Source organism: Hemibagrus wyckioides, linkage group LG16 (assembly GCF_019097595.1).
Source record: "Hemibagrus wyckioides isolate EC202008001 linkage group LG16, SWU_Hwy_1.0, whole genome shotgun sequence".
Taxonomy (NCBI): domain Eukaryota; kingdom Metazoa; phylum Chordata; class Actinopteri; order Siluriformes; family Bagridae; genus Hemibagrus; species Hemibagrus wyckioides.
Window position 1 is genome coordinate 16,712,328 of NC_080725.1, and position 26,731 is coordinate 16,739,058.

The 26,731-nt window shown below is 39.5% G+C and overlaps 1 protein-coding gene across 1 annotated transcript in view; it reads left to right on the forward strand.

Moving 5' to 3' along the window:
* LOC131367349 (ephrin type-A receptor 5) overlaps positions 1-26,731 on the forward strand; it is a 51,620-nt gene that overhangs the window by 13,044 nt on the left and 11,845 nt on the right. Inside the window, exons 4-8 of the mRNA XM_058412717.1 lie at positions 13,665-13,820; positions 14,743-15,078; positions 23,193-23,317; positions 24,144-24,303; positions 24,808-24,910. Coding sequence (XP_058268700.1) covers positions 13,665-13,820; positions 14,743-15,078; positions 23,193-23,317; positions 24,144-24,303; positions 24,808-24,910 — 880 coding nt within the window. The remainder of the gene's footprint in view (positions 1-13,664; positions 13,821-14,742; positions 15,079-23,192; positions 23,318-24,143; positions 24,304-24,807; positions 24,911-26,731) is intronic.

Below are 26,731 nucleotides of genomic sequence, written 5' to 3' on the forward strand. Positions count from 1 at the left end.
GACCCCCAAGGGTCCTTCTGTGAGTGCGAGCAAAAGCTTTCTGTTTATGGACTAACAAATCTGACGCCATCCATGGACACTTTATATCCGTAACACAGAAACAGAGGTCACTGAGACATTTTTGAAGATTATTTCTAAATATGTTTGTATTTTCATTATCGGGCTTGTTATGGCTAAACAAAGATAAATTAAAACACAGATTTTAAACAGGTACTTAAGTGAAAAAAAATGATTCTTTTTCAGATTTCTGATTTCTTTCTAAATTCTAATGTTTAGTGATGCATTTAATACTGGATACCTAAGAAGCAAAAACCTTTTTCATATCGCTTGCATAATTTAGATTATTTGTTTTTGAATGAAAGGTAATTGACAAGTTTATAGCATCAGATTAGCATGTAGTTTTTTAACAACAAATAACTAAAGCTACTAAAATGTGGCAATACAGAAGTTTTGTCTTCAGCCACTCTCTAAAAATGTTTAAGGAGATAACGAGATGATTTATGAAGGATCTTGTATTTAATCCTTAAAGCGGAAAAACTTATTTATTCTTACCACTGATCATGTGATCGGTGTGGGGCACCTGATAGGTGCTTTGAATAAAGATGGATAGTGAGCAATTTTATCAAGTATACCATAAAATATTGTCTATAAATGTCTCCACTGTCTATAAGTGATCTCCATGAGTCCAGGCTCTGCGCCAACTCAGAATTTATAAATAGAAGAAGAACAAATAATTTGCACCACCATACTGCATTCAGCCAATCAGAAAAGGGCATCTCATCTGTCAATCATATTGCCTGTAAGTTCTGAAAGCACCATTTTCAGGTTTTTTTATTTCTCTGAATTGTTTTGGCCAACTTCTAACAGCCATATATTCATGGCTGGCTAGATAAGTGCATTAACATGAAATAAATGAATATGCAATATATTCATGCCGTCAGCAAGGAGGAAGCACGTCATCGGCTTATATTTTGCATATGATGTATTATTTATCGCTTCACAACACATGTAAAAGTTTTTATTATAGCCATCATTGTCGCTTTCTATCATAATTAACCGGAAGCTGATAGCGTATTGTAGGCAGGTGGTTTATGTGATGGTTTCATTAGCGTTTCTGCTTACCTGCATATTCTTTATTCTGAAAAGATTATCTGCCTAGATAAAATCGCTCTATCAGCCACTAAATCTTGCAAATCTTGGCTGATGTGTGTATTGCAGCAGGCTTTAGGATGCAGAACGAGCGGTGTGTGCTAATGTTACAAACACCTCACATTTAAACATTCTGAAGGAAAACTCATTATTTTTTCGTCGTTGTGAACTTGGTGAACTAGGAATACAAATCCCTGCAATCCTGAAGCACAAGGCTTGCCATGTGACAGCCAGAGGAAAGTGTTTGTCAGCTACGAATGCATGAAATGCTACTTAGTGCAAATTTAGCCAAAGTTAGCAGACTACATGACTTAAGGGAAAGAATGTCATATGCAGAGAATGAAAATGCCAACTCATTGAGTTGGACAGTGATGAGCTTAGTGAACTGCCAGACTGATTTGGACAGTATGACAGATAGAGAAGAGAAACATAAACAAAGAGAGGGTGGGATAACGGATACACCCTCGCTGGGTTGGGTGCATTCAAACGAGCGTGTCCTGAAAGAGCTGCATCATGCCTGATCTCCACTATTTTCATAACTGTCATTTGTTTCTGGAGGAAATGTCAAACTAGATCTAGTCCCTCAGCACACGCTTTCACATGCCAAAGGAAGATACGACAGAGATGTCAGGAAGCTCTCCCGCCCTGAAGCGCAGAGACATGCACACTCTTCCTTTATCACAAGGCAGACAAAATAAATATGCAGTCTGTTTATCTTACTAAAGCAAAGCAGGAGAGGATAATCAGGACATTCGGAGTAATGACAGAACAGGAGCCGCGTGTTAAACGCAGTTCCTCTGCGAAGCAAAAAACGCGGAGTGTTTGCTACTCTAGTCACTGTTTGACACTTTCACAGAGGGCTGATCTAATCAGGGCTGCGGTGTCGGATGTTACGAGGTCATTTGTAAGCAGTTGTCGTCGCCTAAGCGTGTGCGTGTGATGTGCTGGTGTTCACAACAGCGTCAGAGACTGCAGTGCAGAGCTGCGGGTCTTGAAGGGAAATAGCGGCGCATCACAAAGTGACAGCATTATCCAGACACTTGGTCTGCTTAGCTAAGAGAAGAAAAAAAAAAAACTCTTCTTTTTTTTTTTGCGACGGTTCATCATCTCTATGCAAAAAGTCTTTTTTTGCTGTAAAAGACACTATTTTTCACAAGCATGAAGCTGTACAAGGTTGTGTTTCCATTCTGTATTATGTAAGGCTGACTCTAACTGCATGCTGATTAACGCTGCACCTCTGTGTCTCTGCCTGCGCGCTGCAGGCACATTCGTCTTATTTTTCAGTCAGCGCTACTAAATACGGCCCTCAGAGAACCAGCCTGAGCACTTCCACAACTAATCAAGCTGTTAGCAGTTCTGCTTACGAGCAATTCACTTATTAGGGCATCTAATCCACTAGCCTTTGTTTTGTTAATATTTTTTTTTTTTAGGTATCATACAACAATATCAAGGTTTCTGAACTGCGTGGAAGTCTTTCTTTCCTTGTAGATATTTGATGACCTTGAAGAACCAAGGTCAAAGTGTTTAATTTTTATTTAATTATTACGTAATTACCACATAAACTATATAACATCAGCTAAGTCAAGTGAAGGTGTATAATTATAATAATATAATATAATATAATATAATATAATATAATATAATATAATATAATATAATATAATATAATATAATATAATATAATATAATATAATATAATATAATATTAATTATAATAATTATTATACTGTATAACAGCTAACCAGTCTGATCAATATTTTTCTGTAAATAAGTATCTGTAAAATAAAGTGCATCTGCAAGCTATAAGCACTGAGGTAAGCAAGTCAGATTTTTATATTTAATAGGATAATAATAATAATAATAATTGAATCATGGCGCTATAAAAATCTAATTGCTTTTTAGCTCAAGTACCACTGGGCTGTAGTGTCTTACTCTTCCTGAAACATTGTTTAGAGGTAATATAAGCAGTATTTTATGATGCAACCCGTGAATGTGTTGTTTGTTATGCAGACGTATTGGACTGAGAGCCTTGTGTATGTGAATAGATACAGTTTGATGTCAGTGCAGTATACCGTATCAGTTCAACTTATCCTCAAACTGATCCACAGTTCCACAATTTATAATGTGGCCAATATTAATGATGAGTGAGGAGCTTAAATAGCTGAAATATCTATATTTGTAATCTTGCAGATATCAGATCACTTACTGAATGGTATTTTTTATGTATTTGCTTTTGTTCTCATTACCATGAACAATAAAACAACAGCCTAGCAGAAAAGAAAAGAGGAATACTGACAAGTATCTGGCTATTGCTTATGTTAGACACTGAGATGGTGCCAGCATCCTTGTGTAGAGTGTATTAGCAGATTTCCAACTACATGTCATTGATTTAATGGAATTCAGATAGCGGATTTGCCGTTGCCAAGTATCAGGCTCGGCCCGCCCCGCTATTCAAACAGTGCACTGAGGGAAAATAAATAATTCCAGCTCCAACAATGGCAAAGCACAAAGACCAACACTGGATGCTGCCAATCACCCGCTTGCACATTGCCACTTGTGTGCTTTTGTTTTTTGGGTGAGTTTACATGAGGGAAACTAAACATAGAAAGAGGATGTTTGTGCTTTTTATTGGTAAAAAAAAAACAAAGGAAAAAAAAAACTTACAAACAAACAAGCAAAAAAATAACAACAACAACAACCCAGATTTGTTTGCAGTTGTTCATGTTGCTGCCTCTATCCATGTAGAACTGGTGTTCATGAAGAGAATAACTCACTAATAATTTAATAATTAAATTTCTCATTGTATCTAATAGGTTGATTTTTTTTCTCCCCCCAGCGTTATAGATACGTCCATTGAAAAGCATTTATAAAAAGAGAATTTTCTATTTGTTCCCCTAATTCAGTACAACCGGATTCCTCATCTAATTAGCACCCAATTGATTTGTCAGAGCATTTATGTGGCTCTTTCATTAGCAATGCTGTTTCTCACTGATTGCTTTTCTTTAACTTGCTGCACTCCAGTTCCTGTCTGAGCCCCACGGTTTCAATTATTGGACATCTTTTGCCGTGTTTTGAAGTTGTTTCTAGTGAATTCAGTAAAGTCCTATCAGTCAATATGTTTCATCCCAAACGGTCAGCCATTAAAGGGAGTGCATATGAAGCTTCACGCCAGCTTGTTAATTGTCAGGCCCACCACTGTTAGCTGCATATTAATGAGGGATTAGCCTTTGTGCAGCACATTATGAGCTCCCCCTCCACCATGACATTGAAGAGACATCATGCCACAGGTAGCAGCAGGAGGGGTCGGCGTTGCATCCTCAAGCAGACGTCCCGGTCGGGCGTGACAAAATCAGTTCACAAAGCTGAGATGAAATAATTTATGATTTAAGGCGTACAGTTTAGCGTAAATGTGATGATGGGTCAAAAGGACAGCAGTGGAGAAGTTTGCTGTGGATATCATTTAAAAGGTTGTGTGAAAGTTCACTTGGGCACCCAGGAAAAACAGGTTTCATGGCCTGGCTATTACTTGTATGTATGTAGGTTCATTATCCAGATATACAACCTACTTCTTATTGACTTGCAAAATAAAGGTTTCTGTAATTTTAATTGTAGTGTTTTTGACTATGGTGTGCATTTTGGTGTAGGCTACGTCTCCTACTTACTCCACACATTCACCTCGCGGTTAAAAGATATTAAAGGAAAAACAATGCTAGCTAGAGTAGATCCATCTTTTATATGGGATGCAAGAAGAGAATACTCGAGTTAATAGCTAAATTCTTAGACTATGTCTCGCTGACTTTCTGATGTAACACCTTGCTGATGTAACCATGATATAGTACATTAGAAACTTTGTTTGAAAGGATAATAATGTACTTGTTCATTCCTATTAGTCTGTATTAATGTCCATGTATTATTATTATATTATGTCAGCGTCCACCTTTAAGCTTCATCAGTTTTGATTTCCACGTGACTGGACAGTCCTTTGTTTTGCCCTGTGGGTTAGTTTCAGTTGTGTGAAGGTTGTGTAGATGTTATGTGCAAGTCATAAGTTAATACCTTAATTATGTAATAGCTTCTGTCTGATATCATTATCAGAGTGATACCAGCATTATTAGATTATTGAACACTACATATCATATATCAGACCCTGTGACAAATGAACTGGGTTTGAAAAAGAATGCATTTTGCAGACTCCCTTATCCATAGCAACGCACAGTTTATCTCATTTTTATACAACTGAGGGTTAAGGGCCTTGCTCAGGGGCCCCAGCAGGGGCAGATTGATGGACCTGGATTTTTAACTCATAACGTTCCAATCAGCTGTCCAGTGCCTTAACCACTAAGCTACCACAATCAGTTTGGACCTGGAAATGTCTTCATATATATATATATATATATATATATATATATATATATATATATATATATATATATATATATATATATATATATATATATATATATATATATAGATACTTGACTGTATTTCTGTTGTTAATTTAAGAGTTTAACTGTGAAGTGCTTTAGTAAAAAAAGAAAGCTTAGTAGGTTTAAGGAAAATAGATGAGTATAAATATCAACTGATACAGTATTGGAAAAGTAAAAGTCGTATAGTGACACTGAATTGAAATAATTCAATTTTTAGAACTGTGAAAATTCCCTGTAAAACACATTCAATTATTGTTAGTGGTTAGTAGTTAGCACGTTCGTCTCACACCTCCACCATCCTGGGTTCGAGTCTCGCTCCCGCTCACTATGTGTGTGTGTGGAGTTTGCATGTTCTCCCCGTGCTTGGTGGGTGTGCTTCGGTTTTCTCCCACAGTCCAAAGACATGCTTCTAGGCTGATTGGAGTCTCTAAATTGCCCGTGAGTAAGTGAATGAGAGTGTGTGTCTGCCCTGCGATGGGTCGGCACTCCGTGCCGATGACGCCTGAGATGGGCACAGGCTCCCCGTGACCTGAGTATATATCGGATAAGCGGTACAGACAATGAAATGAAATGAAATTTTATTGTTAGTCATATATGAATTTAATTACAGGTTACATGCATTACCTTCATCTGCCATATGTTTTACTAGGACATAGTGCTAGGAATTTTTGGTGGAACCTTGGACAGTGCATGCAGGAACAGGAAGATGTAGTGTGCTGGATTAAAAACTGTTCACATCAATCCAGGTTTATGCACATAATGAAATTCCAGATAACATGTTTATTTTGATTCCTTTCATGTACTGAAATAGAAATATAACAGGGTATATTGTGTTAGATATCAAAAGGGTCTTGAATACCCATATGGTGAAAAAAATGAAAAAGGAAAAAACAACAGCTCATGTTTAAGCATCACCTGTGAAAAAGTAATGATTGAGAGAAAAATACATTTTGTTCCAATACAGTAATTTGACATCTGAAGAACTTTGAGTGAAATTAAGACTACCTAAACAGTACGAGACAGCAAACACAAACAAACTGACATTTGACACACCCACACAGTGATGAATATTAAATTATCATCCAGCTGTTTGTGTGTGTGTGTGTGTGTGTGTGTACTTGCTCGCTCTTGTTTGTTTGATTATATGTAGTAGAAACTATATTTCTAATAATTCCACAGATAAAACCCTTGCAAATGGAATCTTAGATATAAATCTATCTGAGCTGTTTGTGTGTATGTGCATCTCTCTTTATCATGTTTAGCTTATCAAATAACAGACCTGCCAACCTTGACGAGTTCTCACTCAACATACATAAACACAAAAACAGCAGATGAGCTCCACCTCCTTCCACCATCTCACATTAGTAATTTCTCTCCTGAAAGATGTGTCCCTGGTTTCTGTCAAGGCAGGTGGAGAACGTTTTGTGTTCATTTATGTGAAACAAAGTCCATCAAAGTTTTAGTTAGTTCAATGAATGTGTTCATATTAAAGATTGTGGCTGAAAATATTTTTCATTTATAGATAATATTTATAAAACTGAGCTGTCAACGTGAATAGACACACCTGTACCCCTGCTCTTTCACGCAATCAGCCATCATGTTCCTGCAGTGAAATACATCAAACCATATAGATGCAGTTCAAGAGCTTTAGTTAATGTTTAAATTGTATAGAAACACAATATAAATGAAAATGTGATCTTTGACTGGTTCACGCTCTGTGGTGCCAGACAAGTTGGTTTGAATATTTCAGAAATCTCCTGGGATATTCACAAACAGTCTCTAGAATTCACACATAATGGTGTGAGAAGCAAAAAGAATGTTCATTAAACAGGCAGAAATGCCTTATTTATGAGAAGGGTTGAATTTGAAATGTTGTTTCCTGTCCTGTGCCTGAGAGCGCAGTGGGGTCAAGCCCATCACAGTAGAGACTGGCGCATGTACTGTATATACGGGGTTTTTATAGCAACCACCAAACCCCTGTGGAAAAAGCTGTTGCTGTAGACTCAGTTTCAAATGTTACATATATCTTGGTCTGTGTTTTTCTAAAGCGGCAGAAAGTTTTATTTTTAACACTACCTCAATAGATTTTTTTTTTTTTTTTATCATGTAACAGTTGTGAATGATTTTGTTTTGCTTCTGTATACCTGTGGCTCCTTTTATGTCATCCTCGTTATGTATGCAGAACGCAAATCGGTGCACTCAGATCACAACAATGCAGTGATGATTTTCATTGCTTAAGAAAAAAAAACCAGATTAGCTATTTAAATGCTAAAATTGTAAACATGGAAGAAGAATGAAAGACATCTGAAAGATAGCAAACCTGGCTGCATGCTCGGCTAAACAAGAGCTCAGGATGTAAGCCCAGATTCTGCATGATAGAGCACCCAGCCTCTTTGTCAAGGTCATTCAGTTAGATGCTGCTTTAGAAGACTGTATATACCTCCTCCTATGTGTGCACTGAAAAAAAAAAGGAAGTATTTATTTAAGGAGCAGAGGTACACCTTAACTTAATTTGGTAGATAATAATCCACTCCTTTGTTTTTGTGTGTGTGTGTGTGTGTTTAATAAAAGGAGAATTATATAGGAAGTCCTCATTTCACACCAGTCCCCGGTGTAATCCAATCACAGGCTCGTACAAGGACCATTACTGCGGCCCATCTCCAGCCCTTTATTTAATCCAACCTCATCTTGTTTCCATTAAGATTTGCTTTTATATCATAATGCTGCTCATCCTGTGGGATTATCTCGACCGGGGCCTGACTGAAGTGTGGAGAAATGGATTTGGCCATGTCGGGATCCATATTTGTAATCCTTAACATTCTCTGAAAATGTATCATAGTCAAACGACAGATTGTTTAAATGAAGTGTCTTGTAAGAGCAGGCTGAATTCTCAGACATGGAAGAGAAGCATGAGTCTATACCGTGATATCAGAGATATGCAGGACACTGTTTCATTGCTGAATTCCTAGCATATACAGAAAATGGCCAGAATAGCAATAGGATTTTTCTTCATTTTTGGATTCAAAATATGAATCTTTTAAAATGATTTGAGGTACACTCGCTGACTTACTCGCAGAGAAACCCCACTACTATCCTGTGCCTGATATTTAAGAGCCATCCAGATAAACTGGAGCTCCATTAGCATGAGACGGTTCAGAGCCTGACATTTAAATCAGCCTTTGTCATTTTCACAGTGGGAGGTAGTTTAATGGCAATTGCAAGGTCACTGCAAATACTCTGTAAATTGAAGTGGAGTACAAGAGAGGGCTTTTTCCTCTTACAGAGTAATGTTTTGGGGTTCGTGTTTAAAATATTTTCAGCTGTTTTGCTAGTACAATGCACAATCCCTAGTCACTCATCAGTACAATCATTACAGTCACTCATGCTGGAAGGCGAAATGTCTGTTCGACAGAAAGGTCAGCAGATAATGTATTAACTGCTAAACTGTTAAAAAGGAATATTTTCATGAAATGATAAGCCTATTACTCAAGTGCTATAGCTGGTTTCACTCAGGGTTTTTAGGTTGTCTTTTGGAGAATTATATTTTTTTGATCTTTTTTTATTTATATTATTTATTAATCAATTATGAATTTGATGGTGGCTTAGTGGTTAGCACGCCTCACACCTCCAGCGTCCTGGGTTCGAGACTCACTCCCACTCACTGTGTGTGTGTGTGTGTGTGTGTGGAGTTTGCATGTTCTCCCCGTGCTTGGTGGGTTTCCTCCGGGTGCTCCGGTTTCCTCCCACAGTCCAAAGACATGCTTCTAGGCTGATTGGAGTCTCTAAATTGCCTGTAGTTTGCGATTGTGTGAGTGAATGAGTGTGTGTGTGTGTGTGTGCCCTGCGATGGGTTGGCACTCCGTCCAGGGTGTATCCTGCCCTGATGCCCGATGACTCCTGAGATCCTGAGGCTCCCCTTGACCCGACCATAGATTGGAAAAGCGGTACAGACAATGAAGTGAAATGAATTATGAATGTTAAGCTGTGTCATTATATCATTTTTTTTTTAACATAATCTCAGTATTTGAGCTGAAAGAGTGAAATGGCGTCGCTTAGGATACACTATTTGAAGAAGGCAAGCATTCGGGAAACAGTGTGATGTTGGTCCTAGCATTCATATGGATGTTACTTTGACACCCACCACCTACCTAAACATTGTTGCAGACCAGGTACACACCCTCATGGCAACAGTTTTCCTTAATTGCAGTGAGCTCTTTCAGCAGGATAATGTGTGCTGCCACACTGTTAAAATTGTTCAGGAATGGTTATGTAGACATGACAAAGAGATCAAGGTGTTGACTTGGCCTCCAAATTCCTCCAGATCTCAGTCCAATCAAGCATCTGTAAGATGTGCTGAACAAACAGTTTCGATCCATGGAGGCCCCACATTGCCGCTTACAGCACTTCTGCTGCTAACCTAAACCATACTGGGTGGATGGTTTTAATGTTATGGCTGATCAGTGGGGTTTTTTTTGTTTGCTGCATTCTATGTGGGGGAAAAAACAAACTGTCTCCAATAAACTGTAATCTGAGTGGACTTTTACATAAAGTGTGTATAGCTTTTAATATTCTAAAACAAAATAATTCCTAATGTAAAGATACTATCAAATAATGAACATGATTTTGATGTTTATACAGTATATTGTTCCATTATTTAGACCAAGCGTAAACCTTGTGTTTAGCAATGAATGTTCTCATACAGGAAAGTGTCTCAGGTTAACAGAGATGGTGCATGTTTTGTTCATAATGTATAGCCAGTTCACGCACCTCTCTCAAACCTTTCTCTGTAAAGGAGAGCAAATTGCTCTATAACTGTAAATAATAAATAAATATAGCAGGTATGCATGCATTGTCATCGTTGACCTCCCACTCTATTTGGCAAAGCTGAAAAATGGTCCACATTAAGAGCAGGGAGTCTTTTGCATTTTTCCTAGGACATAAATTTACTTTAACCAGAATGTGAAGAGCAATAAGCATGCTGGTTTCGAATGAAAATAGTAATATTCTTTTTGTTAAAAGGCGTGTTTCAGAAATATAAACAGAAACTTTACTATAAAAATAAAGAATTAATTCCAAGAAAGTCCTTTATGTCCTTTTTTCTGTCTACAGCCCATTTTAATATAAAGAATTATCCAAAGTTATACACTTCAGTGAATGATTTCAGCCAGCTTATAAACAAATAAATGGTTTCAGCCAAGAATTTTCATTGCTTCTGTAGCATTTGCTTTTATCATTTGATTAAAAAGAAGCTCAACTTCACCAGAGTAGAGTTTGCTCATCTTGCCTTTCATCAACTGTTTATAGTACAGTGCTGCCTCAGAGTGCTGCTGCAATTTCAGTCATAAACAATTCTCATAAAATTAAGGGAACATTTAATCATCACAGTAAATCAGCAAGTATCAATCCATCCAGTTAGGAAGTATAAGTGATTGTCCGTCAATTCCACCTGCTTTGGTGCAAATGAAAGTGACAGAAGGTGCATTTTTTTGAAGACAATGCCCAAAAAGGGAATGGTTTCACAAGTGGTTTTCACAGACAGTTGTTCTCTCCTTATCTTCTTATGCTTTCTTCTTAGATTTGTCTTTTCGTAGGGTCCTTGTCACGGCTTGGCAGTACCTGCAACTCAATCAGGTTGCACTAATAGTCCAGCTCCTCCAGGATGGCACCCCCAAACATGCTGTTACAAGGAGGTTTTGTGTGTCACCCAGCACACTTTCAAAAGCATGAAGGAGATACCTGGAGACAGGCACAAGGAGAACTGGTCAGGGCAGTAGAAAGGCAAGAGCCCTGTAGTAGGACCAGTATCTGCTCTGTCGTGCAAGGATGAACAGGAGGAACACTGCCAGAGCCTTACAAAATGACCTGCAGCAGGTGACTTTTGTCTCCACCTCCATGTGGCATGAGTGCCCAACAGCCTCTAGTGGGACCTGTGCTCACAGCCCAGCACTGTGCAGCTCGATTGGCTTTTTCCAGAGAACACCAGAATTGGCAAGTCTGCCATTTGTACCCTGTTTTCTTCACGGGTGAAAGCAGGTTCATACTGAGCACATGTGAATGAGTCTGGAGATGCTGTGGGGAATGTTATACTACCTGCAACATCATCCAGCATGACTGGTTTGGCAGTGGGTCAGTGATGGCCTGGGGGTCACACAGATCTCCATGCGCTAACCAACATTACACTTATTGCGGTTAGGTAACGGGATAAAATATTCCGAGCCAGTTTGTTGGACTATGTAGTATGCTGGTGCAATGGGCCCTGGGTTCCTCCTGATGCATGGAAATGCCCGGCCTCAGGTGACCAAAGCATGTAGTAATTTTCTAAACGACGAAGGCTCTGATGGTATTGACTGGCCCTCACATTCCCCACACCTGAATTGAGAACGTCTGGGTCATTATGTATTGGAGCATCCAAGTAGCACCAGAGACTCTCCAGGAACTCACTGATGCCCTGATCCAGGTCTGATAGGAGATCCCCCCCGGACACTCTCTATCTCATCAGCTGCATGCTCAGACATTGTCAGGAGTGCATACAGGCCCTTGGGGGGCCTTACACACTACTGAATTGTGATGAGTTGCTGTGATGAAATTCATGCAAGTTGGATTAGCCTGTAAAATTTTCACTTTTATTTTTGATTCCACAGTCACTTCAATTTGTTTTCAACGAATTATAACTTGAATATTTAGTTCATATTTAGAATCCAATGTGTGATTTAAGTATTCTCTTCTTTTTTAGCACTCTACTGTAATTGCATTGAATGCAGCAGCACTCTGAGACATGGCAGCGGCAGAGGAAATGATCTTTAATAGTGTCACAGTGGCTCAAATGTAAAGCACAATCTAAATGCCAGCTAGACTTTCTATTAAAGTAATTACATTCACTAGTGTGTTGTGTCTGATCAGAGAGCTGAGCGTAATACACTGCTCATTTTCTTTTATTTGTATTTCTGGTTTTCATATGGAGAGCAAATCTGTAGCTGTTGCCACTCTGCTCCGTTAAAACAAGCAAGCCGTTTAGACTGTGTATGGATAAGAGTGCCCGATGCTGCCAAAAAACCCAAACCCTGCAGAGGTCTATTTAGAGCTTCAGACAGGAGGCAAATGTAATGTGGAGGCCAGAGCATGGCATGCTGTGAATGACAGATATCTGAGCATCTTCATCATGCAGGAGAGATAGTGATGGGGCTGTTTTATAGCCAGCTCGTTTTTCAGGGACTCACAGATCCGGATGCAAATCAATATCCTGCATTTTAAAGTATGTTGTGAGAAACGCTTTTTTATTTATTTTTTTTTTAGTTACAAAATATAGTTTTTATTACAGCTTGGTGTTGGGTTGAATTTACAGAGCTTCTTAATGCATGCCCAGGAAGCCTTAATTAACGTCTGTGTGTGCACTTTACACTGCAGAGGCCATTGATAATATGTCTCTTTTTATCCACAGCAATCCATTACGTGAATGTGTTCTGCAGTGTCAGTGTGTCTGCTTTGCAGAAGTATCGGTGCTAAGCTGAAAGTCATTTAAACACGAGTCATAAGCACGAGACACACAGGCTCCGTCTGCCTCCGCTGTCCTACGGACATCTTAAATCCCACTCTCTTACAGATCCACATTTTGTGGATGCCGCCGAGTTGTACGGCTCGATGAGTTCTCTCCAAAGCCTTTCAGACAATCAATTCAGTGTGTATCTTTCACTCTTACGCTCTTTAGTGACTCTAATTGACTTATAGTCGTAGAAAAACCACCTTGAACCAAGGAAATGTATTCTCAAATATATTAATTACTCAGCATCAGATGCACATTAGAAAGGGAGTGAAATTATAAATACATCAGAGGTTTCTTTTCCGCTAGAAATGTTGATGATGTGGGACACAGTATGGTGTATTAATGAGCGCTCTGCATTTTAGCCATCAAAGCCCCATTGATATGAGCACCTGCTCTTTTTTAATGAAGCAGATGAATGTTTGACTTTAACCGCCAATGTTTCTCATCAAATCCAAATAAGTGGTACAAAGGCATTGATCAGTTGCATTCATAATGTAATCATTTCTGCTTTGTGTGTGTGTGTGTGTGTATGTGTATTTTATCTGCAGTGTGTAAGCCCGGGTTCTACAGATCTGCTCTGCAGACTAAGGCATGCAGTAAGTGTCCTCCTCACAGTTTCACCAAAACAGAGGGCTCCACTTCCTGTCAGTGTGAGCACAGCTTCCACAGAAAGGACACAGACCCAACCAACATGGCCTGCACAAGTAAATAATCAGTGTCTTTTTTTATATTTCAGATCTGAAATAAGAAATACAAGAACACAGCTTACCACATAACTTGTATGATGGGCATATTGTGAACATTATTATTCTAGCATCATGAACATTACACCATGCTAATATTGCATGTGATCGTATTTCCTTATCAGTCTTTTTACATATTTAATATAAAAAAAATCAGGAACTAAAATGCATTCTATGCATAATTAAGTCTAATAATAACATCTAAGTGTAAAAATAAAAGGACAGGGTCTCAATTACAATTTTTGCCTTCATAACTTTTGGTATTACAGTACCGAGTGAGGAAACAACTGTTTATAGCTGTTAAGGGACAACAGCAACGGGTGACATTCCACAGTTTAACATTATTAAATGCGACTATAAAGAGAATTATTTTCAAGTGAAAAATGGAGGGAAAAAAAGCAATAAAATATTATATCGAATAACAACTTTCCTAATATCCAGAAGTATTGTGCTTATACTATATTACAGTTTGTATCTCCATGATATACAATGCCTGAATATTTTGTCAGTAAAAGCCTATGAAAGGACAGGGCTAAAATGTAGCATAATAGTCCAGTTATTCTATTTTATAATGCTCTTTTTGTAGTCTACATAATAAAGTCTATATAATAACCGAACTACGGTTTGACAGTAAACATACATTTTAGAGCCTGGCAGTTTCTATAGCATATATTCACTTTACAACTCCCAGGACCTGCAGGTTCACATTAATTTATAGAACGATGAAGCACTGATAATAAGCTGTGTATTTCAAAGGTTAAACTGAAAGCCACATATGGGCCATTGAAAAAATTGAAATCAGCCAGATTCAGTGCATAGGTTCAATAGCTCTGTCATACAGCATGAATGTGCTTATAATAGTTTGACTCTACATTTTCCCCAGAGCCTCCTTCAGCCCCACGCAGCGCCATTTCAAATGTAAACGAGACAAGCGTGTTGCTGGAGTGGAGCGCCCCGGAGGAGACGGGTGGCAGGAAGGACGTGACCTACAGCGTGGTCTGCAGGAAGATGAGCGCCGAGTCGAAGCAGCACGAGCCGTGTGGCAGCCACGTTCGTTACCTTCCCCAGCGCACAGGCCTGAGCAACACGTCAGTCATGGTGCTTGACCTGCTCGCCCACACAAACTACACATTCGAGGTGGAGGCTGTGAATGGTGTCTCTGATCTCGCCAAACCACTGCGCCATTACGTGTCTCTGAACGTCACAACCAACCAGGCTGGTGAGTAGATTGGCCATTTAGTCCGCTTTTGTGTCTGTGTGTTTAAAGTGGTAAAAAGTAAAACTCTTTACAAAGAACTCAGGTCACTCTCTTCAAAACTATTTTTTTGCATGGTTGCAAGCTGCCTTGCTCTCAACCTGTACATTTACAGTGGCTAGAGTGTCAGGAATTGAGACCCCTTGCATCACACAATCACATGGTTTAGTAGTTAAAAAGCATTTAAATAGTTTTACCTACAGGCAGGATGGCCTTCAGGTCCTTCATGCTGTATTGTAAGATTCATTCACATCTACTAAAAGAGATGGCATTGCAATCAAACGCCATTTAAAATCATGGTCAGTTGTTGACCAAAAGTTTTTTTTTTGCAATAAGTATTACATGGAAGCTTAGCAAGATTGCAAGGAATAAATGGATGGACAAAGTGTATAATTTCTGGACATCAGAGAGTCAGTGTGGCTGTTGATAACTGTTATTACAACAGCGTTTATTACAGTGGTGCCATTTAGGTGGTGTAAGTATATAAGAGGATACCGATCCAACATGATAATTAGCCAGGCTTTGCAGAATTTTTGTGGTGGACTTTACCAGGAAAAAAGACGTCGTTTTCTATAACCACAGGATTTATCCCTCTGGACTAAATGATAAATTCCAGTTGTCTGGGTTTTTTTTTTTTTCTCCACCAGGAGATTTGTCAGAGATATATATATTTATAGCAGAGAGTCCACACCACCAACAAACATTCTTTTAGTGATGTCCCAATGTGGCTTTTTATTTTCAACACAATACTGATTAAACATAAAAAGCAACATAAACCAAATTCAGTTAATGTCTTTTTGAGCGACAAAAGAATGTCATGGCTACTTGCGCTCTGGACTGGCTAATGAATTTGTGATATGTCCGCCGTTAGATCTGTGGTCCGATACCTATTTTGTGTTGGTGTTAATCATTATTTGATGAGTACATTACTCATGACAGTGTGTGCCACTACTTTCTGTTTAGGTAACGAAGGCTTACCGATGTGTAATCTGCCTTATCTAAACCAGGGTCAGAGAAGAAGCAGCCTGTTGCACCGCTGCAGGCTGAGCATGCGGAGCGGCTCAGCCACAATAAGACAGCCTTGAAATAAGGGATTTCACATAGTCTGTGAGGAGACTGATGTAGAATACTGAGCACCTTCTTGCCTTGTGCGGCGGCGCTCAGGATAATCTGTAAGGGTCGATGCATCAAGTGGCAGTCATGTTTCATGTGAACTGGCTGGCTCTAGGCTAAGCACCATGTTTTGGTAGGGTGTTGTTAGAACCTTTGTTGTGTGAAAAGTGTAAAGCACTGTGATATTGGGATTCACTGTGCTGTGCCCCATTACGGAAAATGTAAAAACTGTTTGCTTTTCCCCCCTCACCTAGTGTGGTCCTTTTATCCTAGTGTATCAGTTTTTGCATAAAATCTATTACATTGTCGGTATTTATCATGTTGTTAGCTCTAAGCTGAGAGGGGGAGAGACAACAAAGCTGTGCACTGAGCCAAAAATAAAAATAAATAAATAAAAAAATAAAAAAATCTCTAACTAGTGCAGCAGTGTGGAGCACTGCTTAGTCAAAAATAGATTTATTTAGTTCTGGGCAGCAATTGCATGTTCTTCTGAGCATTTAATAGCTCTCATGTATGATTAAGTTTGGAACATGCAAGGAGCGACAGCAGAACTAGCAGTGTAAGGCGTTTACTAAGCTTGTGCAATATAAAGATTTAATCGTCCCTCCACAATATTACACTGCCACAAATTCCAGTGATGATTATTCTGATGATATTATATTTTCTCACTGGACCTGTCACCCTTCATGCATTTTGCATAGACGCTCAACATCAATACACTAGCGTGAGTTATTACTCAAAACTACCATAAAAGAACATTTTTATGCTCTAATAAAGCGGGACTCCTAAACCTTCGTTGTCTGTCTTGGTCAAGATAAGAGAATAACTAAATATGTACAAAGGTAGGGTTTGAAGTGCAGACACACACCCAATGCCAAGAAGGTAAGGAGGAGCCGAGAGGCTCCGAAATTCAGGGTAGGATTGGCAAAAGTGGTGAAAAAACTTGATCCAGTTTTATAGGCAAAAATTCATTAATCTGTGCTTTGAAAAAGTCTGTGCTACTAATTGTAATCCTGTGCCAGTGTAACAACTCTATGAGATGGATTCATATGAAAGCAAACACTGCTTGTTCTATAACAACTTCCAAGATTATGAAAATGTTCCAGAGTGTGGTGGTGACTGTGACCTGCCCCATGCCTCCACTCTCTTTTCCACTCCAGGAGCAGGTGGCACAGGTGCTGCCGGAGCCAAACCATTTATTTCTCCTTCCCTTCTGTGTAATCCATTACTGTAAACTCCCAGGCCTTTTGCACAACCCCTGTGAGCTGCTTCTCCAGTCTAATTTAGGGTGAAATATTTAACATAATATTTGCACTTATTTCCCTGCTACTATGTCTCTGTCACCAAAACGCACCACCTATGCACTTAAGTAGTACACAAAAAAAAACAATATCAAGGTGCTAATTCATTTTACAGGGATGGCACAGCAACGTACGATGCTTTCAACTGGCTTCAACATCTGCCTCAGTCATTAAGGTGCTCTGAGATCAACAGCAGGTTTAAGGTCTTTAAAGCACTATTAATGGTGACAAGAAGAATGATTTTGCAGCCCAAGATGGCCTGCTTCAACACAGCTTCAGTTCGAGCGGTGTGTGTGTGCGGAATTAACGTCACACTGGCAAAGCCTGCTCTATAAAGAGGAGGAAGAAATCTGTTTTTCACAGTTTCGGCTTTGAGGAAAGCGAGATTTTCATAACTAGGGCAGTTTGTGTAGATTGATCAAATGTTCACTGATTTCAAGTGAACTAGATTTCAAAACAAACTGAATAGCACGCAGGTGCAAGTGATTAGCGCTTTAGTCTTTCATGTGCCTCTGAAGTGTGCTCGTATTTCCCCAATGAACGTCGACAGGCACATAAGTGGTGGCATTTGCTGAGCTATTCTGTGAGCTTTTAATATTTGCCCATTCACAGCGAGTAATTGACATATCTGCCTGCAAAGACTTGCCACACTCAATATTCATAATTACTCCCAGTGAGTTGGTTTTGGGACGTGGTTGAGAGATTTTGCATTTTGCTCCATTCGTCGCCAGTGCATGGCTATGTGTTATCAGCAGTTTGGAGCTTAACAGATGGTGACCCAGTGAGTGATTTTAAATAAGTCACTTATAAACGCTTCCGCCACACGATAAACGCTCAGGCCATTGTGGAAAAGGCTTAGAGATAAAAAAAAAAAAAAAAAAAAAAAAACTTTTTTGATTGAGAACTTTTCATTTGTTTAGACACTTATTCAGTAATAAAATGCACCGTTTTTCATTTCATTTATGTGGCCATATTCACTCCTGCATTACAGAAAATAAAAATAAAAAAAACTAGGTCTATACTGTTTGGTGGATTGGTGCTGTGCTTTTTATCCCTGTGTCATATTAAAGAGCAATTTAAGAAGAAGTGGAGACTGTGCGAGGATGAGGATGATGAGTGTGGAAGGTGGTGTTAGTGTGGGGGTTGAAACTATGAACGCTGACCTGTATGAGCAGAGGGTAGAGATGATGATGCGAGCGACCTGGGCACACTTAAGAACTAAAGAGATGAATTGGACCCACTAATGTGTATATGACTCAAAGTTGTATTACTCGATTTATCAACTTGGAATTCCCACTCAGGAGCTCAAGATGGTCTACTGAAATCCAGGTTCAGTAAGTGACACCAGCTTCCCACAGAATCAGCAATAAACAAAGTAGCACGTTACTTGTTCGCTTGATAGCCTGTTAAATCTATAACACCGTGACCACGAAAGATGAAAATGAAGGCGCTAATGTTTTCTTCCCTCTTTGTAGTTTTAATGCATTGTGGGTAAGTGAAAATGGACTGGATTTTAGATGTATAAAGGTTAAATCTAAAAAGCCTTGACTTAGTTTTTCATTTTAAATAAACCTTGGATGAAATTTCTTTTTTACAAGATCACATATTGATTATACACAGCACAATGATATTCAGGTTCGATATTTCCGTTCACATTTATGGCATGTGGCAGACGCCTGTATCCAGAGTGCTTTGAGGTCTCTATCAATGAACACACTGATACTGGTTGACTAGGTTGAGGACTAAGAATATCATGAGTATAAAATCTGTTGGGAGGAAACATAGCACATAGACAAACAATATTTTAAACAAGTAAGGTGCTAGTTTTTAGAAGTATTTCAGAAAGAGGTAGGTCTTCACCCTTCTTTTGAAGATAGCCAAAGACTCTGCAGTTCTGACATTGACGGGAAGTTCATTCCACCTCCTAGCTGCCAGAACAGTGAAGAGTCTTGATGCATAGCTACTTTGTACCCTGAGAGATAGTGGGACTAGTTGAGCAGTGCTAGAGGATCGTGGTGCAGTGTGGGGAGTGCTAAGAGCTTTGAGATAAGAGTCTGCTGGACCAATTTTGGCTTTATAGGCAAGCATCAGTGTTTTAAATCTGATTGGGAGCCAGTGGAGGGAGTGCAGGAATTGGGTGGTGTGGGAGATATCAGAGGGTGGATTTTTATTTTTAACCTTTATTTTAATATGTGCGCTGTCTGATATCTGATATGTTAAGTGCATCAAAAGAACAGTAGGCATTTTGGCAGTGGTGGAAACTCTGGTTCTTCATGGGCCATTGCAAAAAAATTTTTTTAAGAAGACCCATGTTCTTCCTGCCGTGCCTTCATTGGCATGGGAACCTGTTGGCAGGAGTCATACCTCAGCGGCAGTTTTGGCCAGCGGGCCACGCAGCCCTGCCAGAGGTTTTTCATCTTGCCTCTCAGCAGGACTCTCCCCAGCAATACTTGTTTACAAACACATGGCCTGCTGAGAGTTTCGGCCTGGCACTGAGACCAGGTCAGATTGGAAACAGTGACCTTTCTTGCTCGCACTAAAACTGCACACCCAGCGTGATAGCTTCAATTAAATTACATGCAAGTGTCTCCCTGAAAAGGCTCGGTTAAAAAAAATAAAAATAATACTGCCTGCCGTCAGTCTTGTGCCACCAAAGAGAAGCAAAGTCTTCTAATGGCGCTTACACGCAGCATGATGCATGTTAGATAAGGGTGATTAATCAATGCCACTGCCTGCATGTAGTCGTGTGATCTCTCTTACCGAAAATAGGAAAGTTAACACATCGAGGTGTACATCTAAGTGTGGAATCAGCGACATGCCTCGCTGTTTGGCGCTAGCAGCTCCCTTGCTGGCAACGGTGCAGTGTTAACAAATTCACGCACTGCAGAATGGCAACACTTCCCAATCCGAGCTATTAATCAGAGCACCATCACACTTACTCTGCCACGCTTCCTCTAGTACGGACGTGTTCCATCTGCTAATGAGAGAGGCTAGGAGATGCTGCCACACTGACTGCACAAAGATTTTGTTTGCACTTGATTTATCTGAGTTCACTTTGTACACCAAAATTTGCCGGATCATTTTCATAACTTTTGAATTATTGATGATGTTTTGATGAATCTGTGTATTTTCCTTTACGAAAGGTACTGTATCAAACGCGCTTAATCAGAACCTCGTTTCTTTATAAGTAGCACGCATTTTTAATACGTTATTACACAGCATTACGCATTTATAAAGATAATTTTACAACTAATCCATTAATATTAAAATGATATCCCCATTCTGTGCACACGCAGCCATCCGTCTTTGGTTTGACTCCCAACTCCGATGCACCTGTTTTTGTTTCCTGTCATTCCTTCAGAAGTATAGATCAAAAATCTCCTGGAAAGCCTTAAAGCTTATTGTGAATCAATAACTCAAAGTCTCCTGCCTGACTGAGAGTCAACCATTTAGCAGGCTGCCAGACTGTTTAAGTGGCCCAGCCACCCTCCACAAAGCAGCTCTTTGCCTGCCAGCCTGCAGATCGGGTTGCCAAGTATTCCGTTTCAGGCTTTTAAGATAGGAATGATTATAGTTTTGTCTGGGTGAAAGGAGGGATACGGTTACTCTTTGTTTTCAGGAGGCGAGAAGACTTTTCTTTGCTTCCCCTATCACTGACCCCTGTTGAGCTCTAAATGCTGCCCCGGTGCAGCCGAGCTACTATATCAGCACCTCTGGGATCATTTGAACATGCTTAAATAATACTTATCTCGCGGCTACAGTCTGACACTTCTGTTCCTGAATACACAGCTGGCTCACATTTCTGTTTTTTTGTGTTTAGATGGGTGGCAGTAGGTTTGTGTATGGAAGCCACACCATGGGATTTTGTTAAGGCAGTAAAAACAGAAAAATGAGAACACTGAGGAGATTGAATTTATTCAGTGCAGTTGCTAACTATAAATATCTTCTGACACTTTTTATATGTAGAGTGTTTAGTCTGTTTGAAATGAGTCCTGCTGCATTTTCCGAGATTGTCCGAGAGTGTGCGTGAGGTGGTTTCGGCCTGAAATTATTGCAGTGAGAAAGTGATGCTGAATCGACTCAACGGCTGGACAAACATGCCATGTATTTGGGGTTGTAGCATTTTTGTGTTCACTCAAAAATTGTATTGTTTCCCTAGGAAACACACGAAATTAGTCTGAATAGAAAATATAGCAAAAGAACAGGACATGCTGAGTTAGAAATGAACAATTAGCAATTATAACCTGGGCATTCTAGCTGTCGATTTTTCCAAGATAATCTGATGAGATTTCACCCCATGCTTCCTGGAGCATCTCCCACAAGACGGATTGGCTTGATGGAGTCTTCCTCCGTAGCTGAAATCAAGCCGAAATATGCAAGTGATCCCAAACTTTTGAGCGGTAGTGTATATGCAGTCAATATAGTTAGGTTTAGCATTTCATATTATAAGGTTACAATAAACGTAATATATGTCTGTTAAATCTTTTTCTAGACATAAAACAATTCCTAGCTTGAAAGAGTCCTGTAATTTCCCTAATACTAAACATTTATTTTTACAAAATCATCAAAATAATATGCCATAAGAATAAGTAGATTAAAGCTTGAAATGACTATAAACTTATATTTAAATTATAAGCTCATATTTTGAAAAATAAATAAATTTGTCTCGCTATCTTCACCGAAATACTGTGATAAAGGGCTGGAGAAACGTGACGTTCTGTAAATCTGATCTAGAAGAGGTGTGTAGAACCCTGGTAAGCAGGAAGAGAGATGCATATACAGTATGACCTGCGGCTCTGACGCTGTATATACAAACAAAACAAAAAAAAAACCCCACAAAACGTAAAACACTGTTAAATAGAGAGTGACAGCATAGGTAAGATAATGCAGGGTGATTGAATTACTTTATGGACAATTGTATTCGTGGCATGCTCTATAAAACAATTTCATGCTTGTTAATGTTGATGCAGTGTGTAGACAGTAATGGGAAGTTTGTGATTGAAGACAGATTGTAACCGGATGCAGGATTGTTTTAATACGCAGTAAATGGAGTGTGTAAACAGTGTCAGACCATGTCATCTCCCAAAGCCATTTTCAGCACTGAATTCATTTCTCATAAAGCAGCTGAAGCAAAAGTATGTGTTTAAGCGCCATATCTAATTGTCTTTAACACTCATGTTCTGAATATTTTACACCATTTGCTTTATTGTTCTTTGTGAAAGCATGAATGAGATACAGGTTTTTGCCTCTCGGCTATATACGACAATGTTAGAATGCACTGTTTCATTCAACACTCATTTAAAAAAAAAATTCTCTCTCTCTCTCTCTCTCTCTCTCTCTCTCTCTCTATCTCTCGCTGTCTCTCTCTCTCGCTATTACTATATAAACACACACACACACTCACCCACCATCCACGCAGTTAAGAACACCTGCATACACCTGCACATTCATGCAGTGTTCGGTAGACATTGACTTGGACTGTGATTACAGACTCTTACTAAGTGTCAATTTCCCCTTGAACCTCATAAATCTGTACCATGATGTGACTTTCTATGCAGTTACTCAATATTGCATCACACCTTTCCATCGCAACAAGAGTAATTTCCACCTGGACTGAGAATTGAACAAAAACAAAACCCTTATTTATTTATTTTTTCTGTTCAGCTCCATCTCCCGTCACTGTGGTAAAGAGAGGAAAGACGGCGAAGAACAGCATCGCTGTGTCCTGGCAGGAACCAGACAGACCCAATGGCATCATCCTGGAGTACGAGATCAAATACTTTGAGAAGGTGATTACTGGAAGCACTCAAAGCAAGAACGAGGGCTAATACGAATAAGCTGTTTATGGTTCATTTCTGTGTGGGTACGTGGTAAGGAATGCATAGCAAAAAGGGGGATTTAGATGAATGAGGTGGAAGTGGATGATAAATATTTGTTTTAGCTGTGATTTTTCAGTTTTAATGAACTTGTATCTAGATTGTGTGAATTTGGATTTTTCGTTGTAAAGTAAGTGAGGTCTTCCATCTCAATGAAAAGTCTGGAAATCAGAAAGTCATCAGATGAACATTTACATTACATGCTCATACTAAAACTTGCCATTTTTGTCCTGAAACGAAAATGAGGTTAAGTGAAAGTGTGTGCAATGCCGTGATGAAACAGGCAGTATGGCGAGCAGAGGAAACAGGCCTCCCTTTGGCGACAAAGCTCACAAAAAGGCTGAAATCAGACCTGGAGTTGATGCGTGGCTCAGGTTGCTGCTCACATCGTAGCTTTGACCGGCTCCACTCTTAAGGCCATTTAAAGAGACAATTGTGCTTAAAGCAGCTCAGCCTCCTGCATGACCTCAGCACAGTGGTGTGGTCTGGGAAACACTGATATGAGGCACTTTGAAAAGAAAAGTGCCCCTTCCCCTAATGGATAGAGTCGTCACCACATAGCTCTAACCCCACGCATCCGAGAAGCATGAAAGCGATCCCTCAGCATACTCACATTCACAGACATCGCCTCTCATGGGACATCAGAATGCTTCTTTCCTTCTGTATTTACCATTTTATTTTACATTCTTTACGTAATTTTATACATCAATCTTTCTTTGTTTTGCTTTGTGTCCTAAAGGATCAGGAGACCAGTTACACCATCATCAAGTCAAAGGAGACAGAGATTGTCGTGGATGGCTTGAAGCCATCCTCTGCATACATCTTTCAGATCAGAGCTCGTACCTCGGCAGGCTATGGAGGCTTCAGTCGACGCTTTGAGTTCGAAACCAGTCCCTACTGTAAGTCCCAGTACTAAATCAAGCACTGTAATGCCACATTAAGTCACTGAACATAAATGAATAAATGAAACTAATTGATTAGAGTATGCTGTCTGTCCGTAGTCCAATTGGCTTAATTATAACCATGAATTAAAGAATTTAATGTAGTAATTTAATGTAAAATGCATTTTTTTAAAAAACATTTTCTTGGCCATGTTGTTTCTGAGGCATGCTTTAGATTGCTAGGACTAAATGTAGGGTTTGTGGTGAGAGGTGTCATGCTGACAACATGTGTAACTGTGAGTTGCATGATCCCTTCCTGATTTACATTTATATTTACTGCATGTCTTAGATGCTCTTATCCAGAGTGCCTTACAGAAGTGCTTATTTGTTTAGCTGGAAAACGTCTCCTTAAGCTAGTGCAGATTGGTTTGAGTCTGAAGATACCAGACTCATGTATCAGTGATGATACATAAATAAATACATAAAAATTATGCATGGCTCACAGCTCTTGGTTCTCTGTAGTGTCCGCCTCCAGAGATCAGGGCCGTGTGCCCGTCATCGCTGTGGCTGTTACACTGGGCATCATCCTGCTGGCGTTGATCACCGGCTTTCTTCTCAGTGGCAGGTGAGAAAGTGACATGTCGGGTGGTGTTAAGAAATCTGGGTGGTGTATAGAACACTTTTTCATAGGAAGTTATTAACACAGGCAGAAAACCATAGAAAATCAACTGCTGATAAAACAGTGGTATGATATAAATCCCATAAATATAACTTTTTGCTGTACCACTCTTTAAAAATTATTATTTAATATTTAATTGTTCTAATGGGCTGGCACAGTAAATTCCAATGTTTTTGATCATAGCCTAAATATATTTTTTAACCGAGCATGCATCGAAGCATTACACTGATATATGTAATATGGTGATGTGATGACATACATTTAATTTTATTAATTTTATTTCTGTTTTCTTATGATTAAGCCTGTGACTTATAATAAGCATTTTCTGCACTGCTTATTTAACACGCATATTTTAATCAGCTAATTTATGCTACACAGACACCGCATGCCTACATCTCTGCTTCTGTTCATTATATCCACATTTGTGCTGGAAAATACGCATGTCCCCGTGTTGGCTTCGTAACAGTAGCTGAGCAGGAAGTGGCGATGTGACAATATCCTGTTTCACACACGCTGTTCCACTTTGTATCTCAGGCACAATGTGTTCAGAGGAGATACATGTGTCTTATAACACACAGAGAAGCGATACACTGATCAGAAATGAAATTCAGCGTTCAAATCATGCACTGTCTTGGTAACTGCTGTCATAAGACAGATGTAGATCTGTAAATAAAGATGGAAAAAGGAATTTAGTTGAATTTATTATGCCTGGGATGTTTATCGCAGATTAGTCTTATTAAAGATGTCACAGCATAAGACAAAGGAATTTCCCTCTGGAGGACTTGTCCAGGACTGAGATCTGATTGGAAGGTTGCTTGTCTTTCTCTTGCAATTATTGTCCTTTTTCTCGGCCCTCCGCCCTTGAACTGTGCTGCAGCCCTTAATTCGATGCTGTCAAGTCCTTGGTGAGATTTACGCCAGCCGCTGGGGGAGGACCACAAAAACACACACTAGGAGCAGGCAGAATATCTAACGAGCCTTCACACCACCACACGAGAGGCAGACCTGATTGTTTAAGCAGGTGCCGTGTAACACCTCAAGGACGGACCATGCTGAAGCAATTACTCCTGAGCTGTATCATTGTATCATTTTCACCCTGGCCTTGACACCCGACTGACCTTTAATGTCTAAGGTATAGCTTGGAAGCCTACGCTGGTGCAGGAAGCTATCAGAGTAGTTAATAGCCTTTTTTTGGCCTCATGAATGAACTATATTGCATTTGTGAGACCTTTACATCAGGTAATGCTGAACGTGAGCAGTCAGACAGTCTGGGAGGAATCAGTGACACCTTCAGCCTGACAGTGAAATCCTGATATCACACATTGCTGTGTAATTATTAACTGTGCCTTGTCTTGTGGAAAAGTAAAAAAAAAAGTTTCATTTTCTGGGACTGTCAGCTCTGTTTACATTAGCATGTCTATCAAGTCACCTAGCATTCAAGCATGAGGCATTGCTCAGAGAAGCGGAATCTTGAAAAATGTAATTAGTCCGATCAAACTGTGACATCCATCACAATTCAAATTACATGCCGATATTTTTCGATTATTTTTTTTTAACCAGTTTTCTCCCATTTCACTTAGCTGCCTCTCTTTTGTAACACAGCTATCAGCGGAGGAGTGTGAAAGCTACCCTGAGACATGTAAACCCAGCCGCCGCATCCTTTAGAACTGCTGCTCATACATCAAAGCACGGCGGCACATGCTCAGAGGAGCGCATACAAGAGCTGTCAACCTCACAATTTCCCAATGACAGGACAAATGCTTTTCT